This window comes from Rhea pennata, chromosome 5 (assembly GCF_028389875.1).
Source record: "Rhea pennata isolate bPtePen1 chromosome 5, bPtePen1.pri, whole genome shotgun sequence".
In the NCBI taxonomy this organism is placed as follows: Eukaryota; Metazoa; Chordata; class Aves; order Rheiformes; family Rheidae; genus Rhea; species Rhea pennata.
Window position 1 is genome coordinate 16873390 of NC_084667.1, and position 20695 is coordinate 16894084.

The 20695-nt window shown below is 38.6% G+C and overlaps 1 protein-coding gene across 1 annotated transcript in view; it reads right to left on the reverse strand.

Annotated features, from left to right (window-relative positions):
- Positions 1-832: 832 nt before the first annotated feature.
- Positions 833-20695, reverse strand: part of RTF1 (RTF1 homolog, Paf1/RNA polymerase II complex component) — a 30657-nt gene continuing 10794 nt past the window's right edge. Inside the window, 16 exon segments of the mRNA XM_062577601.1 lie at positions 833-3607; positions 5209-5320; positions 5617-5712; positions 6882-6959; positions 7528-7585; positions 7939-8060; positions 9285-9362; positions 9946-10053; positions 10141-10228; positions 11414-11496; positions 12611-12788; positions 13435-13570; positions 14478-14589; positions 16129-16243; positions 18550-18754; positions 20275-20422. Of these exon segments, the coding sequence (XP_062433585.1) occupies positions 3501-3607; positions 5209-5320; positions 5617-5712; positions 6882-6959; positions 7528-7585; positions 7939-8060; positions 9285-9362; positions 9946-10053; positions 10141-10228; positions 11414-11496; positions 12611-12788; positions 13435-13570; positions 14478-14589; positions 16129-16243; positions 18550-18754; positions 20275-20422 (1824 nt within the window). The 3' untranslated portion in view covers positions 833-3500.

Genomic DNA, 20695 nt, shown 5'->3' on the forward strand with positions numbered 1-20695 from the left:
AGAAGGCAGATCTGTTCTGGAGAATGCTGCACTGCTCACTCTGAGCCGTCCAGCCTCATGAGACGGCTTCTGGGGGCTCTACGTAGAAAGGGGGTCGGGAGGGTGGGGGGGGGGGGAACATGCACAGAAAACAGACAAAACGGGAAAAAGCAATGTTACATTACCTATAGCAAATCATTGGATAATTCAGGTTGGAAGGGACCTCAGCAGAGCTCTAGTCCAGCCTTCTACTTCAAGTATGGTCAGCTATAAGATTAGATCATGTTTAGATCACAGGGCTTTATCTAGTCAGGTCTTGAAAATCTCCAAGATGCAGACCGAACCACCTCTCTGGGCAACCTAGTCCACTGACTGACAGTACTCAGGGTGAAAAGATTTTTCCTTACATCTAGGCAGTATATCTCATTTCAATTTACACCTATTCTCTCTTATCCTTCCACCACACATTCTCAAGAACTTGCCTCCATCTCATGCAACAGTTCAGCTAAGCAGCATAGCATCTTTGATTATAGGGGTAGACCAGACTTCTGTGAGATGAACAAAGGTTGTCTCTAGTGAGATGGAGCAGAAATGCAAATGAACTAACTCTCCAACAGGCTCCATTTGATTCTAGTGGCAAGGAGCAACTCCAGCAGTTAGAACAGAGCGATCCACGGAGTCACTGGCCCCTCTTGCAAAAGGGGGACCCTATTTTTCATTAATTATTTTACAATATTGGCATTTTAAAAAAAATTGTTCCAGAGTGGTACAAAAAGCATCAGTTTCTGAAAAGCAAAGTTTCCACAGACAAGCAGTCCTGAGCAGCTCAGATAAGGGATAAACATAATCAACCTTATTAAACCAACAAACCAAGTTTATTTATAGAAGTCTGTACATTTGTAATGAACTATGCTAGAACACCAATGAAACAAAGCAAACAAATCTCTCCCCCTCTAATGAGTGGGAGGTATAGTCACTCACCTTTACATGCACTTAAAGGAAAAAAGATTACAGCTTTCATACACAGTTCTGTAACTATTCAAGAAAAGTACTTTCTTGATGTATTATTCGTAACATAAGAGGTTTGCATGATGACTTGCTGACTGTTGCCTTTCTCAAAAAACAGTATTTCAGCAGAGTCCAGAGACTGAGAAGATAAGTTGGAGTTTCATAGTTGCAGATAACTAGGACATAGTCACATCTCCATTTTGATTATCTGCACTAACAGTTATTTGCAACACTGTTCGGATCTTGCCAGCACTTTGACTGTACAGCCTGTTCACGTGTCACCAAAATGTAAAAGTCTGCTAAAACCAATACATGAAGAGTAAGCACATTAAAAATAGTGAATCTGAGTTAATTTTACCTTCAGAGACCACTTTTCACTGCACCCCAAAGCTCTGAGGCATTTCTGTGAGCAAAGAAAGATCACATTGCATGATTTTGCAATTATTTCTGGAAAACATCATAGGGCGATTATTTTGAAACTTAATTTGCAATAGCCAGTTTTAAATTTTTTTTTATTACAAATCTGTAACATCATTGAAGCTGTTGCAAAACCAAAATTGTATCAAATGCATATCTACACAGTGGATCATGATGTCTCCTATGAAGTTATCATGGCAGATTCCATAAACCCACTCAAAGTTAAAAGTACACATATGCAAGAGCCTACAACAACTCCAAAAAAGTTGCTAAAATAGGCTATCAAATAAAGCAGCCTATGATTACGTATTTACAGAATAATCCATGTGAGACCTAGAATTATGGAATTATGGACTACTCAGTAAATACGTATTGGAGGATCCTTAATTATTTGTTTACATGGTAGCTAAGAGCTGCTTCATAGGTTGATTTTCATTTTATACACAGTTCATAATATCAATCTGCACACAATTACATGATTTTTTTTTAAACTACCATTAAAAAAAAGGAATAAGAGAAAGTTAAATATAAGAACTAGATTAAAATTTCATTAAGAATCCAACAAGAAAGCATCAAACACAGGTTTAAAAATAACCAGTGTGTGATTTCTGAAAAATAGTAATGCTCTGACATAAGAGCATCAGCATTTTCCCTCTTTAGGGTCCCCCAGAAACATTCCTATCCAGTTCAGTGCTTAAGTTAGCATATAGATACCGGTCTGAGTAGGAACAAACACGTGCTTGCACGCTTACCTGAACGAGGGCCTCTGACCTGCAAGATTTCTAATTCTCTTTTAATTTAGTTCTTAGCTCCATATATTCAGTTGCATCTTGTTTGGAAAAGCTCTTTTTTTAAATGTCACTTATATTTACACTTTGATTTTTTACACCTGAGTGATAATTGAGCTGTCACCTTGTGTCCAGTCAAACATTCCATAAAGCCATACAATTTTTGTGCTAGTGTTGCACTCCATGTGTACCAGCTTATATGAAAAATGTGCATCAGCTACTGCTCTTGTACATTACCCACTGACCTTTCTACTGTTGTGTCCTTCCCCTTTCACACAAAGCAATTGGTTTTTAATTTTTTGTTTGTTTATAGAAGCCAAGTTTAAATGGTTCACAAAGCAGTAAACAAAAAGTGAGCTAGAACCCAGCGAAGACAAGATGACTTAAGATATATCTCATATTGGAGGCTTGGAGAAGTTAAATCTCGACCAATGAGCACCCCAGGGGCATCCCATATAGAGCTACTCCACTCAATTACAGCTGGAGACTCCAGATGTGCTATAGATGACAAGTCTCACATCAAGAGCTACGTATATATCCCTCATCAGTTAAGTGTAAGCAAAAAAGGGAACATGAAGTTAAACAGCTATATCAGCCAAGCCATTTTAGTAAGAAGAATCACATTTAATGAGTTTCTTTCTTGCAATTTCAGATGCTCAAGTACAGCTGGTAGAAATTCAAAACAGCCGTAAAGAACTGTGACAGACGGATACAAATAGTACTGCAGCTTAAAAATGATAAAAAACACCTGAAAAAAAGTCACACAACCCTCCCAAAAAAATTTACACTTTGAACCTAAGCCAGTTTTTGAAGATTCCCTTCTCCAAAGCTAGGATGAAGGAGGAAGAAGAGGAGGAAGAAAGTGCAGATGACCTTCCAGCCACAAAGGTCTTGCGCCAATGTTTATTCACCATGCCTGCGGTGGTATGTAAGGGGAAATCACCAAGTGCTGATTCTGCGACCACCAAAGAGATTCCTATGGAAATCCAGACCTCAGGCTAATACTGAACACAGAGTGGACCAACGAGCTGCATCAACAAAATAAAAACAAAACTCAAACTAAAGAAATGGGAAAACCCCAAAGAGCACAGATCCACATTTGTGAAGGGGGCAGGAGAAAAGGGCAAGAAGGGAGGTCTATACAGTAAATAGTTGAATGGTTTATGTTACAGATGACTGGCAGTTTTAAAGAGTCTCTTCCCAGCTCCATTGCTGCTTCGACCCAGACGGGAGAACTGAAAGGGGAGGAGGAAAAGGTAGGACATCATCATGGAGCATGCAGGATCAGAAGCAGCAGAGTGGGCATGCTCAAATAAGCCCCCTCCTCTTTTTGTAGTCCTCCAAGTTCAATGATCGCCGAGGGGCACCATCTTTTGCTGGTGGAGCCTTGGAGGTGATGGCCAGTGCCTTAGACTCTGTTGGGGATAAGAGAAGAGTGAGGACCAAAGCACATAAAAACTAGATTTTCATTTGTTGCTTTTGTGACAAATTCACCACGAAATTACATTTGGCTTCTCTGGTAAACACCAGTTTGAATCTTCAGTTAGGAAAATAGCCCATTTACAGTTGCTTAAAGACATTCAGTTCTGACTCAATTTGTTTGTCCTGCTTACTTCCAATATACCTTTATTTCCTAAGAAAACTACTCTGCAGCACACTGAAACAACAATACAGACAGTGCTTTCAGGCTGAGTTCTGGGATCTCTTATAGGTCACTATCCCAGGAGAACTGCGAGCACAAGAGATACAGGTAGTAAGAGGACAGAAGTCCAACCTCCTACTCATGCCTACGATGCATACCTTAGCAATGTCCTAAACTCCTCTCCTGTTAAGAAAGGAGGCTGCGTAAAGCAAGATGCCCAAACACTGTTCTGGCTGAGAAAAATCAGCCATACTTAAACCTCTACCTATATCTCTCTTTCTCATATCCTTCTCTTTTCAGCACCCCTTCCTGGCTTTCTGTGTCTGTCAACACCTAGTCCTCAGCTGCTTTGCAACTCTGATGTTCATAATTTTCACTACCTCCACCACTCCAGGAAGTCTCCTATTCTTGCTATCCTACTTTATTCTACACAATCTTATGTCCAGAGTTATAATCTTGATACAGTTTGGAAAGATTTAACTCTACTACTTTCCCTTCTCGACAAGGTTTTTTTAAACTTTGTGAATTCCTACAGCAGATCAACTAAATTGTTCTCCCCCAAGAATCCTCAGATCTAGTCCTTCCAGCAACACAAGAGAAAATAATCCTCATGAGTCTAATTGCATTGCTATACTCCTAAGCTTTTCCTCCATTAGAAAAGTTAGTTGACACTCCAAATTGTTATTCCCACATATTTCAGGCCTTTAAAGTCAAGATGACAAGTACTTGGAAGGGTCAGCAAGTTCAAGCAGGGAGTGAATATGTGCTTATGGACATAGTTTTTTGGGCTCCCTCAAAAACTTTTCCTTTAAATTTTCCTTTAAAATATTTGTTACCAAAGTTTGGAAGCAGCAACTTGGTAAGAAGCAGGTTCAAAACAAAAACAAACAAATAAAAATATTTTACCCACATAGCATGTAAATAGACTAGAGAACAGGACATTACAGATACCAAATGCTTATTTGGCTTCAAAAAGTGATTAGACAAATTCATAGAACAAATATCAAGGATGATATCAAGGCAGATAGCAAGGCTTATGAAATAAAACATCAAGTGTTCTTCAAGGATTATCTGAGCCACAGATACTGTAGACTGGGAGAATACATCCAGAAATTCGTTACTCCTTTTCTCCCTAGGCACTTGCAGCAAGGATACTCAGATATACAGATTTTCAGTCTAACATGGCATAGCTGTTCTTGTTTTCTTAATGGACATCACTAGCACCCATCCCCCTTCTCCTCAATTCAAGGTACTTGCCAAGAAGACAAACACAGAGTCCTTGCTCCCATCTACAAGTCCACTACTGATTTGTGTTCTGGAGGAACTGAGCTCCACCATAGTGATTACCTTCCCATACACAACTGGAACACCCACCTGAGCTTGGAACCTGAAGATCAATCTTTACATCAAAGTCATGCACTTTAAAAAGATCTTCTGAGAGGTCACTGGCTGATTTAGAGTTCACATCTTTATCCTTCCCCTGACCCTGAAATAAAAACTACAGGTAAATCTGCAACCCGTATCTGTCCAAATAAATGTCAGATAGGAATAATTTCTCCCACTCCTGTCACATGCATATTTAGTTTTGCTTTCCTATTGCTAGAGAAACTGAATTTTCTTTCCCCGAGGAAGAAAAAGCTGTTCCTTTTCTGCAGTAATGCTCTACAGGATACTATTTCTAGAATTGAAGCATATATATCTGCTATTAGTCATAGGCTTCTAGAGTAAAATGGTGACAGTGAGGAGTGGGGAAATGCAGCAGAGACAGAAAGGGGAACTTGCCTTACTCATGTCCTTTGGAGCATCTGGTAATACACCAGATCCATATTTTGCATTTAGCTGTGCAAGGATGGCCGCTTGGACAGCAGGATCTCTGGACTGTAGCAAGAGGAGGGGAGGAGGAAAAAAAAAAAAAAAAAAAAAGGAGAGAAAGAATTAACCTAGTGAAAACTCTAGAAGACCAGCAAAAGTGCTCATATCCATGAATCTAAAACTGTAAGAGGCTGCAGATCAGTTAACACCATCTTCAGGACCTCAGAGACTGTTAAATCATCCAGATTGCTGTGTAATGCATCCAATAATGAGTACTGGATAAAATTTATCCTCCAGAAAGTCTTCACTTGAGAAGAGAAATAAATTACTTCTTGATGTAGCTTGTTCCTGTAACTGATCTTAATGCTAACCTTAGATGCATTTGCTTTTAGCTTACAATTCTGGCTGGAACACTCTACTAGAGAGAAGAAATCTTTAAAATCTTGTAAATCTTTAAAAGGCTTTTCTTTATGTGATAACAGCTTTACACCACAATAAAGCTACTCAACTATGATTCTTCTTTTTAACAAAAATTTAATTCAAGCATTGTGGTGAAATACCTCTTCTATCACTTTATCTACTTGTGGAGACTGATGAGAGCCAACTCAATCAATTTTTTAAAATACTGATATCAAAACTGCATATAAGACACCAAAACAGACTTTAACAAAGCCATACTGTTTAGAACTAGAAGTTGATCAGTCAGCCTGGCTACCCACCATTTATATAGCTACAGATTGCACTAAAAGCTTTTGCCACTGTATCATAGCGAAAGTTTGTTCAACTACTTTATCCATCACAGCCTCAAAATGCTTAGTCTCCTCTCCTTGGCAGATCTTTTAGAAAAGTCTCAACTAATTAGAAGCAAAACTCACAGCTAAAGTAAGCTGTCCTCCCCACAGGAGCTAAATGAGTAATTATATGTACAAGAACTCACTACAGAAATACAAACCACAGTTTCTTCTCCACATACATGCCCGTATCACTTACGTCCTTCACACTTTGCTACAGAAAAGTGGATGTATTGCTTTTCCTTCTTCTGAGAAACTGAGATCAGGATCACTCAATTTTATCTCCCTCTGATATCTGGACTGTTTATAGCATAGGGCATAGTTGGGAATGATTACAAATATTATCCTACTATTTTTCTTTTCTACTTTGTGTAGAAAAATTGGTTCCTCTCTCTCTGCAAGTTGCCTCAGTTAATAATCAACTGCCTTCAGTATTACACTCACATTAGACACTATCGTGGGCTTGCACTGCCGCCTAGTAAAGGGGTCCATTTGTTGGTTTTTCATGCTGTGACTTTCAGCCTGAAGAACAAAAGTACAAGGTTTTGCACAGTTAGCTACCTGGACCTTTGTAAATCCTCTCACAGCATCCCACATATCCACCCCCACTATATATGCCATCAAGGTCAAAAGAAAAACAGCAATAGCATTATGCACTAGAAAGAATGTCACATCCACAGTGCTGTGCTTCAAAGTGCAGACAGCCTTATTGAATACAAAACAAAATAGCTGCACAACTCTTCGGGTAACTCTTGGCCCTAAACTTTTGTTAACAAGTCTGATTTTTCCTCAAATAAAAGTGTTATCACAGAGAACAGAATATTTTCTGTACTGTTATCTCCTCTGAAGTCTAGTTTCTGATTGCTTTCCCATACGAAATGGGGAGGCAATATACTAAGTCACTACTACAGTCTGTAATCTACTGATAATCGAGCTCAAAGCGAAAGTTATCTTCTTACAAAAATATCACTTGTTATATTGAAAGATTTTATAGATTATTAAAAAGATAAAATAACTTCAGCATGCAATTATCCTTGTTCACATCAAATCATCTCTTCTTGTACAGAAATAATAATCCAGCATTATTTACCACAAGAGCCTTCTCAGACTCCACAATATTCCATTCTCTATTCCTCTGGTTGATGTAACTGAAAAAAATAAATAGATAATCATCACGTAACAAGGCCTACACAACAAAATGCTTGACAACATTCTTGCAGCTTCATCATGATCATGAATTCACAAGTTACTGTTATTACAACACACCTGCTACTTGTGGTGTAGGAAACAGAGTTTGTATTTTTGATAGTTTAACTGAATGCCAAATGCAAGCACGTGGAGAGACAAACACTAGAAAAAACTATCACAACACACACTTCAGGAATACATCATACAGGAAAGAGGAGTCAAAACCTTGCAATTAACTCACTACTACACTAGTTTCTCCTCATTGTGTATCCTGATTGATACCGTTTTAGAAAGTTCCCAGTATCTTTCTTACCTGATGGCAGAAATGTTTTTTGTTCGTTGACGATCCAGGGCCTCTGCTCTCTCCTCAAGTTCATTAAGCTGATCTTGAATTTGTTTGGCCTTATCTTGGTCCCCCAAGTCCTCAGCCATGGCCTTCAACCAAACAGTAACTCATTAGGCACAACTCTAGTACAGAGCTAGTCAGAGAAACGAGGGACAGATCCATGAATCAACCAGCTAACCCTATTCCAGTTGCAAATGTTCTACACCATATGGTAAGAATACAACAAGAAGCTAAACTGTACTTATAGATGGAAGCAATGAAAGAGAGACTACTGATGCTCTTAAAAGAAAGAAAAAAAAAGAAAAAGAAAAAAACATTTCTGAAAAACCTTCAAAACCCTTGAAACTACTGAAGACTTAGAAACACCAGTCCCAGCATCAATAGGAAAAATAATCAGTGAGATGACTAAAGTTATAGCTTTGATTAAATTTTAATGCTGATATTACCAGCCCAGGAAGAGAGTAATTATTTCTGCAACTGTCATTGCCACTTTTGGAGAGTCTGAATCTTCTCACTGCAACACTAGATAAGTAACAGTAGCTTACTATGCCACCTGGCGACAACAGAGAGCAACTGCAATCTTCCACAATGGAAAACTTGCATATTTGTGCACAGTAAAATGGTTACTAAACAACGCAGTTAAGGCAAAGAACATGAACTGCTTTTATCGTATTTGAAGTATGAATGGCTTGAAAAAGGTCTACACAAACAAAAAATGCTATATCAGTCTTTATCTTCAGAGATACTTATGATTGCTCCTTTACTTGACTTCTGGGCTTTGACTTCTCAAGTAGAATACTCAAAGCCCTGCACTGTTAGGGCTGTTCATTCCAGGAAGCTTACATGTAAGAGCAGTCCAGTGGCAAGTAAGTACTTCAGCAATGTATTCTTTTCAGTACAAATTACTGCCCCCCTGCCAAAAAGTGGCGATTCAGTTACACTGGGTAAAAAGACAATTCAACACATGTCCTTTTCTTCCTTCAAAGGAGAAAGAAAAAGAATTTAAGTCTCTAGTGTTACTTGGGGATACCCTGCAAAAAAGAAAATGAGTTTCTACAGCAAACCAACTTATAAGCTTCTTGTCCAAAAGATAAAGAATAGATAGAATATTTGGAAGTTGCTCATAGTGAAAGAACTTAATAGCTTAAACAGGGTTCCAAGTATTCTGAACCCAGCAATGAACCTTGAGATTAGCCTTTTAGCTGCATAATTAAAGTCAAGCTTACTGCTGACTACTGCCAAAATCCAGTTCAGCTTCAGTTCTTCAAAATGAAAGACTGCATTAAACTTGCAGGCATCATCCCATCTCTCACCTTCTCCTTTAAAAGCTGAGTTTTCTTCATAGCATAATTTGGAGGAGCTTTCCTGAATCTTTCCTTCTCTTTCACAATCTGTAAGATGCAAAGAAAGCAGTAAAGATGTGCTGTTATTAAGTGATTATTTCAGCACTTGGACACAAGTAGTAACAGATCAGTACCACCTAAGAAATGTGGTTACAGCCACAGAACTTTACTCGTGCTCTTTCTCTGCTGGATTTTTTAATTTTCCACTTGGTAATAAGTTACAGCTCTACTCCCCTCATTTATGACCAATAAAAAACCACCCTGACACTAATCACATTTGGTCAGTATTTAGCAAGTAAGAAGCTGCAGAAACCATGATAACTGCATCTATTACGACACTATTAGTTTTTCAGAACTTGAAAACTAGTTCTTACTCAAGTTGGGAGTTCAGAGCTCTGCAAGACAAGTTTTAAGTGAGGGAATAGGGCACTGGGGTCAAGCAGAATGAGCACTGAACAAGAGCTAGATCACTGAGCTACTCTATCCAGTTATCTGACTTCACATTGAGCCTTTTGTTTTCATTTTAGTAAGCAGTTACCATGATCATTTTGCTTTGGAAGAGCTAATGCTCTGCTCCGAGTTCCTGTTACCTCTAAGCACTGTCATAGCCCCACTAAAATACACTGTTTACCTCCTCAATGTCCTGGTCATTGAACTTGTAGTTGAGGGCTTCTTTGATGGACATTTCCTTCTTGTTTATCTCATCTAGTGTGGGTAGCTGCATCCCAGCAGAGAACATCTGGGCACAGGTGAAAGAGGTTACTTTCCACTTAAAATATCCTTGACAGAAGGCTTCTGGGAAGAAACTAAGTTCTGGCAAACTTACCGCTTCCTTCCATTTCATGAATTCACTTTCAGTAAATTCCTGATTTGAGACAAACTCCAAACGAAATACGCGCTGATCACTGCCATGCCTGCAACATGAAAATTTAACAATATGGTTCTGTGACAGTAGAGCACTGTGATTTGGATCTATAGGTGTAAGCAGATTTGAGGAACCCAAAATCATGTTAGAGACAGTAGAGGCTACTCTTCTGGTTCACATGTTATCTACTTCAAACATGCCAACTACTGTTCAGGAGCTTTAGACTGACATCAGTACCAAGTGACAGTGAGTCTGCAGGAAACAGTCACCCAGCTGTAGCAGTAATAGGTCTGTCTGTCTCCTGCTAGAGCTACCTCACACCTAGCCCTTACACACCCTATTTGGTGACTCCTTGCATGACCTTCAGAAACACAGGTCTCTCACTTTCCTCTTCGGTCAGTAGAAGTAACCTTTAAACAGGACTTAATTACATAACGCTGAAACCACCCCCTATCTAATTTCTCATTCACCAGCAAGTCAAGAACCAGAAATCCTTAAAAACGACATTCTGCTGAGCACTTCCTTTGGCAATACCAGCTAAACTACTACTACTGAGCACTACTAAAAGCTAGCTGTCAATGGTGCAAAACTCAATTTAGACACAGAGCTCTCTTCTGAAAGCACGAGCCTTTAACAGCCTAAGCAGCTACTAAATATCACAATGCATTTATTTAAGACTCTGTTACTCCAAGCACGCACCTCTGTCCATTTTCCACATCTGTTCCTGCTTCACTCAAATAGTTAACATCTTGTCATCCTGCCTCATCAGAACGTTTTCTATTGCAACTACTAGCCTGCACCTCATGATATTTATAACAGCCACAATAACAATTGAGAAATCTGATGCTATGTTTTGCTTCCTCCCTCCAAAGTGCTGTTCATGCCGTAACACAAAGGCATACGTAGTTGGTTCTGATGCAAGTGACGTGCATTTCTAACACCCAATTTTAATAATGGTGGAGAAAGATAGAAAAAAAATATGGCAAAGCCCAACAAGTACACACAAACAATCCTGGGTTACCAAAGCAAACGAAATGCTCAGATGTCAACACAATCACAGGTCCTCTGGTGAGGACTGTCATTTCACTACGCCTTAAGTGGGAAAAAAACCTTCAAACAAAGTGTAATAGCAAGATCCACTCTCCTGCTTAGCTCTCAGCTCCAAACCGCAGGTGGAACATCCTTTAAAAGACACATTGATGCATGACCTGTGAGTATTACTTTGATACCTTACCGCAACTGCAGTCCTTTGTTTGTCCGGGTACCACCAAGCTGGTAAACTTTTGCAGTCTCTACCACACCAGTTATTTCAGCGACCTATATCACAAAGAAAAATACACAAGAGAATGTCAGAGGCTGTTTTTGCTCCTAGAATATATTTAAACCCTTTCACTAGGGATCAGAAAACATAATCCAAGTAACAATTCTAATTACACCAAGGAAAGCATAACTTTTCAGTGTATATTATCAGATACTAAATTAGTTGCTTCATACATCACCTTTGAGTTGGTAAGTAATATTATAAAAATTCCATCAAGCTTTTGGATATGTTCTCAGTTCTACCTTCCTACCAAATGATGTGCATCTTCCTACATTTCCTATTATCTTTTCAATTGAGTACACTGGTTTTGTTTAGTGTATCTTTCAAATAAAATACACCCAGTGCTGCTCACATACTAGACATAGCTCCTCTGAGCACATTTTTAAAGCAATTTTAGAGAATACTATTGCATGCTACGATTGTGCAGTTACAGTAATGAAGCAGAACAAAACTGCTTCTCAATCACCACCTCTTCCAAAGAGCACAGATACACTAGAAATACTTCGCAAAGCAAGAACTGAGACCATGCAGTAAGAATAACTTGGGAGCATTCCCAGAAATAACAAGTGAATGTTACTCATCCTTACTTGGTCAAGGCAGAGTACTGAACTCTAGTTTGCAAGAGATGAAAAGGCAGGACAGCATAAACAGGAGCCAGAAGAACAGGCTTTCTTAGCACTTTCTCTCTCTCTCTCTCATATACTGTGATACATATATCTGTACCAGTGTACATAGATATACACTAGATATCTATCCTTCACAGTATATGGTATACACCACTACATATAAGGACGTATAATCACTATATATAGCAATATATCTATCTATATATACAGACAGACACATCACTGCATATAACTGCATGGCAAAAATCAGCTTGATTTAAAGGTTAATAAACTGTTTCCATCTCTTCACCTAGTTGGTCCCACAGATTTTTATTTTTAAAGCAGTCTCCTCCACTTCTTCTGCACTGATTATGTTTTCTATTTATAATCAATCTTTTCATATTAATTACCCAAATGACCACAGGTACTATTCCTGAGAACTGCTAAGTAGCAAATATTATGTCACAACACTAGAAATAACTACATCGCTTGGAACTAAACTCACCCGATAAACAGGCTTACTATTGTGATTTCCAATGCCAATACGGACAAAGCAGCCAGTGACCGTCTTGGCAAAGAAGGGCATGTGACACCAGCGTTCCAGCTTGTGTCGCGATAACCGTACTCTGTTGAGTTCTTCAGGTAAGGATACTGGCTGGGATTTAGGAGGAATTTCTTCTTTTCTAGTTTGGGAAAGATGAAGGGGGGGGAACATCAAACAAAAAGGTTCTTGAGCAAGGTGCAGTGTAAGTGCCAACTATTTAGAATACTATCTATTAAAGAGAACAACTCATCATACACTAGTTGACTGTAGGTAGACAAATATAGCATTCACAAGAAAAGACCCGATTCAGAGTCCCTGTGAGCGGACTTTTTACCCATTGCTACAACAAAGCATAAACACTCAGCTGCATCAAGGCAATTTATAGACCAATGCTTCAAGATAAGCTGGCACAGCTCCAACTTCCTACTGATAGGCCAGGCTATAATCTGCATGGGTTCTGCATGCAAATTACACTGCATACAGTACTCAACTGTACGAGTACACAAACTTGTAAACAATTTCCACTTACAAGTGAGAACCAAAGCAACAGCAGGGAATGGAAATCACAAACCAGTCCAAGATAAATCAGTACCAGCTATGATTCACAAGCTGAATGACCCAAATCTGAATGCTAAGTGTTCTACAGATGCCCAAAGGTAAAGCCACCTGAGACACATTGATTTGCCCTCAAATAATCTTCAAGCAGTACATGTCCACATAAAGTGGATGTGTGTCATCTTAAATACACAATTATAGTAAATCACAGTCCAGTGTTTGTTGCTTACTCTTCTTCTTCATCAGAAGATGAAGATCTAGATGAGCGATCACTTTTTTCACTAGACTTATCATCTTCCTCCTCCTCTTCATCATCAGAGTACACTTCACTGGTTTTTAATGGCTGTTTCTTTGCAAGCAGTTCAGCTGGGAGAATAGAGAGAGAGAACAAAGACAGGCAAGTTGTGATTTTTCACAAAATCTTTTCAGAGCTGAAACTTTACTGTTCTATAAAAAAAGGGGAAGCACAACTAGATAACTGGTAATTGTATGTTAGAAAGATGTACCATATATTTAAACCCACCTGTAAGCTAAGTACTCCAATGTATATATTCAAGCAAAGAAATCAGAGTATCCAAAAGCATCTTAAACCTCAACTGTACTTATCTTCAAACAGTCTCTTAACTTAATTGCAACTAGCAATACAAGATGGGCATATCAACTGGATATACAATTAATATGAACAGACAGTTCACTGTTATTTTGCAAGGGAAAAAAAAGAAAATCAAGTATTTGGCTAGAACAATTAAAACCCATTAGGAGAAAAAAAAGGGAAAAAAAACGAAACCAAGGTTGCATCAATAGCCTTTCAGGAACGACAAGATCACGAGATGTTTTTTTTTGTTTGTTTTTTTTTGTTTTTTGTTTTTTTTTTTTTAAACACACACACAAGCCAGTCACAACAGCACAAGTATCAAATATGGTTTGGATGGTTAACACATCAGATAACAGAAACTAAGTGACCAGTTCAAACACACGAACTGAATATTACTAAGTGCCACTCGACGGACAACAAAGAAAGCTTGCCTCTATCCCTTACCCCCCACATCATTCCTTAAGAGGGGAAGAAAAAAATACAAGTAAAAACAGACACAACAGTGCCCAATGATACCCCAGGTGGCCAACTTGGTCCAAAGACGAAAGAAAACAGACATGGAGTTCATTCACTCCAAGATGTGCCAAGGTCAGGACTGTAGCCTTAATTACAAATAGGTAGTACCACTTGCAAAACATTGTGAATTTTTTTGAGATATTAATATAATCAACAGCATACCTGTTCTGTTCTTCCTTTTCTCTCTTTCTGCTTTTAGTTCCTCCATTGCCTGAGATTTCTTGTCTAGTTTCTCATCTCGCTTTGATCGCCGCTCTTTGTTGTGTGACATGACCTGAAAAATATGCACAGAAAGTGCCTCAACACCAACATCCAATTCATAAATTAAAATGAATTAAGACTAAGGTTGTTCGCATGCTTTAAAAACTTTTTCAAAGGAAATCACTAAAACTCAATTTTCAAATAATTTTTCCAAGATTTTGTTTTCCCAGAGGCTAGGAGGTGTGAATCTCCTGAAGTATATTTCTTTTTCTACTTGGTAGCAGAAATGAAGATAAAATAAGTTAATTGATTTCAATACTAAGTTTTAATCTCAAAACTCTTCCTTAAATCTAAAAGGACGACAAGAGAAATAAAATGGAAGTAATTATGTGACTAACGAGTCATGAGGAAAACTTGAAAATATTATTCTCATTAATTGGCCTCAAAGAAGGAAAAGCCAAAGACCTCTATTCTCATTCAGTAGCAAAGGAAAGCGAGGAAAGTTCAGTTAAAATACTTAATGCAAAATAAATGTGGGTGCAAAATCTGCAATGTGCATCTAAAATGTTGTAAGCCTTCTAATATTTTTTTAAACAAGTCTACTAGAAGATTAATTCTGTGCTGCTTGATTTTTCTATAATAAGCACTAGAGAAAGTCATTTGAAATAAATAATTTTTGGAAGGCACTGTAGAACTCTGCATATATATACACAGAGTTAAGTGGAGTGAATCTCATCTCACTATCTCTCTTAACAGATGCCTGAAGAAAATCTCAACTCATACAGCTTGATTTAAATGTTAGACTTCTATTTCATTAGAAGATAACATGGGTTGAATTGCCCTTTGGAGATGCCCTTCTTTACTGCACAGAGAGACAAGTGACAACAAGTATAAACAACCACCTAGTTCTTAGATGGCTAAAGTTAGGTGAATCCTATCCTGTGCTAGGAGCCTAACTGCCCAGAATCTCTAGTTAAGGGAGGGATCTCACCATTACAATTCAGTAACTGAACTGTAGCTTCAAATGACATGGGCCTCACCCCACAATTGCTACTGTCCTCTTTCTACAGGAGGTAGAGAAAACTATGGAACTACTTACTTCTGTTTCTCCTGTATTTCAAATTTCTCCTTCACACCTCTAGCAGTAAATATTCTTTCCACTGTACACCTCCTCAGTCCCCCAAAAAGTAATTCCTGCTCTGTGCTCTCAAAAATTTCACTTGAAAGTAAGGCCAGAGAGTATGAGAAGTTTGAGACTGAATGCTAGAAGACTAAAATATAAGAAACTGCAAAAGCTTGCCTTAGTGTTCCCATATGGAAGGATTATCACAGCCACTATAGCTATAGTTACAACTTTTTTTTTTCCCCCCGCATTTTTCATTGAGAGAAGTTATCAGTGGACCCCTCAGCAAACCAAACATGTTAATCTGCTTTTAAGTGAACTGAAAAGGTTAAACATAGCTTGAACGTATAAATGAACCAAATTCTGAGTTGCCCACCATGCTGCTTGACATTTCTAGGGGAAAAGGTCATGGGCAGGGAGAGGCAGCATTCCATCTTCTACTGCCACAGGAACAGGGCTTGTTCCAGTAAGGACAGTTTCATTTCCTACCTGCGATTCCTGGATCTGTGTGAGCTTTTTCTTCTCCTGTTCTTCCTCTTGCTTTTTCTTCTTCTCTTTCTTTTCTTTCTTTTTTGCTGTTTTTAGTTTTTTCTTGATTTCAAATCTGGTATCAAATGTTGAAACAAAAAGAAAGTGTATTAAAGGATGCTCCCGCCCTGAGTGAGCAAAGTATCATTCAGACACTACCTCAGCTTTTGGTGTTAGGAGACTGCAAGGAACACTTGCACTGCTTGCCCCAGACCAGCAACTCTTTAACCCTACCTGCTACACTGGTCACCTTGCCCTCTGAAGAAAAATAAGACGAAAGAAAGCTAAGCACAGAAAAGTGCAGGTTTATGGAAGATGGAAACTTGTCCTTATCCCATCTTCACCTTTGCCAGTGTAGTGACCATGGCAGGTTGTCCCCAAGTATAAAAAGTATTTCATGTCTTTTGAAACTCCACAGCTAAGAAAATTTAGTCATTCAAGCCTACTATCATGCTAACTTTTTCCTGCTTAAACTCCACCTTTCCACTGGCATTCCTTTGTGTAAGAAAGACTGCAAAGAAGCTACAGCAGTGTGCTACAGTATAGCTGCAACACATTCCATTAGACCTGGGCAGTTTTTGCAGTACAGCTTAGGCACTCCTCTTTCTACCTTCATTAAAATATATATATCACCCTAAAATCTCATATTCAGCCACTATACTCAGAAAAAGTAGTGCTCTGACTGGAACTATCCTGTGACAAATCCCACTGCAGCACGGACTGGTCATTGCTTTAGTGACATATGCACATGGACAAACACATGAAAGTTCGACTTACAATAACTGAAATTTAAAATGTGTTATCCACAAACCTGCTACACAATCCACTCTTTTGAGTCCTTTACACCTGAATTTTGCAGACAAACTGAAGTGGCAGGCAAGCTTATTTCCCCTTATGCCTTTAACATGATGCATAACAGAGTACAGGCATTGCACCACACATGAGGTTTGCTATACACAGCAAAACATATGCTTAGATTGCATTTTGAAGATTTGACTTACCAGAAGGTAAATAACCCCCCACCCCCACCCCTTAATTCTACCTGTCAACCCCTCTACACGGAACAGGACAGACTTATTTAAGATTAGATCAGTAAAACTCAAGCCTAGATTGTTTAGCTTTTTCATATAAAGTATTCTCCAACTGTTTGTTTTAAAAGAAAAATTCAGTTACACTGCAACTCTGAATGCAATTCAAAAATATGATGGTCTATCTGATCTAAATGCTATCTTTCACCCATTTTGACCTTTTTGAGGAGGGCCAAAGACTAAAGGAAACATTGAAAGTAGTATTAAAAGCACATCAGTCAGTCAGAGCTCTCATGGCTTGGAGAAATCCGATAGTTGATTGTACTGACACGACTCACTAGACAGATGCCAGTCCTCTACAGAAATTTCTCAATAAAGAGTAGAGAAGAGAGAAAAGTCACCGAAAAGGAAGAAGTTGCAGAAAACTTGCCACATATAAGCCACAGTTTTTCCTGTTAGATAGACTGGAAATAAGTATCTTTAACCACAGCAGAGCTGGCTGACAGGACAGCATTCTAACAACAAAACAAAAAGCATAATCTCAAGACAGAAACCCACAATTAAACCCTTGAAAATGACATGTCTGAGACCACTGCTCCCTGTTTCAACATCTCTCTATTAGGCCCCCCAACTAGCTTCAGACAGAGGCAATCCTTGCATTTCTCTGTGCTTCACCATCGGGTTTTAAAGATTCCACAATCTCAGATCCACACTGCACTTTGTTTGAACTGCCTTCTTCTAAAGTATCGATATGACAGTTAATATGGGTGCTGGGGGGGGGGGGGGGGGAAGAGATGTCCTCCTGACCATCCAGCATTTGAAGCAGTGATAGGTGCACTCAACAGCAGAGAAACTTTCAGAAGCCTGTTTGTGCAGTAAAGAATTCATGCTACGTACTTCTAAGAGAGCTTATAAGGAACATTTACACACAAAAAATATATCATGAAGCTTGATTCACATTAGAGTGCTGACTGCATACAGCCTTCGTACTTAAATAAAAATACAGAAAAGCTATCTGTAGAGAAAAAAATAAAGCATTCTTCTGGAAGATATTAAAACACAGGACAATTCCATCTCTCAATGTGATATTTATGAAACACAGAAGTTGCAACATGCTAGCTGCAAGTCAAAGAAACAGTAACTTCAGAGTTTAAGGTTTGCAACATTTACTTAATAAAAGTGAGAAAATAGGTGTTTCAGACAATACAGAATACTCAGGATTAACAATGAAGTATTGCATATATTTCTGTTTTTTAGGATTTAGTTTTAACAATTCAACTGAATGATACTTTGAAAAAGGACACAGCACCCTCTATGAATTTGCTATCAAATATCAACATATATATATACTCACCTTCTCTTTAGTACTTCTCTCTTCTCTATCCGGTTAAACAACTCCTGCTCTCTCTCCTTCTCTGTCATTTGTTCCAGTCGAGCTCGGTCTTCCTCATCTCCCATCAGATCTTCCCCATATCCATCATGGAACTCCTCATCTTCAGATGAGGAATCTGAATCTGAGCTAGATGAGGAGCTGTTGCTTTCCGAGTCAGACACTTCTCCTGAAAAAGAATCACAAGGCAGTCAGATTCAACTGGGGCAAAGCCCAATCTCTTCAGTGTAGCATGTTAACAAGGGGCATCAAGAATGAACTTTATACTCCTCTTCCACTGTACTAAGAGCATACCTATTATGAAAACTACAGCCAGGGGAAAATACTTAATTACTATAGGATGTGTGTGCTACAAAGAGAGAAATAAGCATGACAAAAAACATTAGAAGTGGTACTACACATGAACACAAATTGGGTCATGAAATAAAAATTCTTAGTAGAACAACTGACTTCTGAGAGCCCTTGTGATTAGTGTTAAAGGTTAGATTTCTATGCCAACATGCTTGTGTCACTTAGAGGCAGCTTGCACATACATAGCTTTACCAGCGTGTGTGCACCTCAAATGGCACTACACACCAATGCCGCTACTCCTCATTAGAGCAGTCTGAAGAGTCAAAATTTGTGGTTTGAAGATTGCAACAGTATCAATCGTTACAACCCAGATCAGGATTGAAACACACCACCCTGGGAACTGGCAAAGCCATGACACTAAGTGCACTACTGTAAAAAGTCCTCCCCAGTTTACATACTGGTGTAAGAAACAGCTGTCTCCCTGTGAACATTCAGTCACACCACCTTTCCACTTGACCTAAGTCCAAGTGTTTTGATTATCTTGCCTAATCAACTATATTACATCAAATCACAAAAGCATAGATACTGAGATTCTTTCCTACAGTTTTGTTCTAGTCTCACTATTTTTTGAAAGCTTCCAGTTTTGCAAGCTTACTCTGACTTTGTATGCACTTGCAAGTAAAGGTTTGCTCACTTCATGCTTCAGTCTGTCTCAGCTGTGCTAAGTTACATGAAACTGCAGGCTTCTTCATACTCTAACTTTATTGCTTTTTAGAATCAACTGAAATCATAAATAAAAGTTCCTGTTTTCTTTCCTGGTTTCATCATGACTATGTAGGTTTGTGGGAGGTTATCTGGCATAAGAACAGATTCAATGCTTGTGTAAAAAATATCTGGTGAAGTTACAGTTATGATTTTTCTTCTTCAATTTCAGTAAAAACATGCAAGAATTCCAATTTGGAGCAACTGTAAAATAATCTCCCATTTGTATCATGCATGCTATACACCTTTCCCTTCATTGTAAGAAGTTTGAGAAGGAAAAGACATCAATAGGAATAAAAGAAAATGCAACTCACACTACAAGTAGGACAAGCTAGAAGTTAAAAAGAAAAAAAAGAATTTTCTAGAAGAAAATCAAATAATTAAATGTTAAACATTCTTCTGTTGAAGCAGTATTGCATTTTTAATAGAGTACTTAGAGCAAGCTAAATTAAATTACATATTTTAAGGTCAACTTTAAGCTATGGCAAGTCTAGAAGCTATCCAGACTTCTACTAACAAAGGAAGCTCTTTGAAAGTAATCTTTAACACCACCAACATTTTATTCTTCAGTGTGAAATGACCTAATTTCACTGAGAGCTGTGCTGTGAGTATCTACGTGCACATGTGTTATCTTACCCTCTTCAGGTGCCGAGCTCTCAGCTGAGCTGTCTTTATCTGAGCTGCCTGAAGAGGCAGCTTTGTTTGTCTGTTTCTTCATGGCTCCTTTCTTCTCCGCCTTACCCGCTTTTCCCTTCTTTTTATTTTTAGAACCTCCAACAGTCCACTGCAAGGAGACACACGAGGAAGATATCATGACACAGGAACATCACTCCCCTCTCCCTGCTCCAAAACACTGCAGTGAAAGCAATTGAGAAACACTTGAATACCTGACAGCAACAAATCAATGATACAGGCGGGAAACGAGGCCCGTACAAAACTTGTCATACAAAAGTAATTAACAAGATCTTCATCAGTTATTAGTGCAAGCCAACAGCTGGTAGGATGCTCCTTTGAAAATGAAGACAGACCTCAGAATTTAGGGTCTGTAATATCCAAC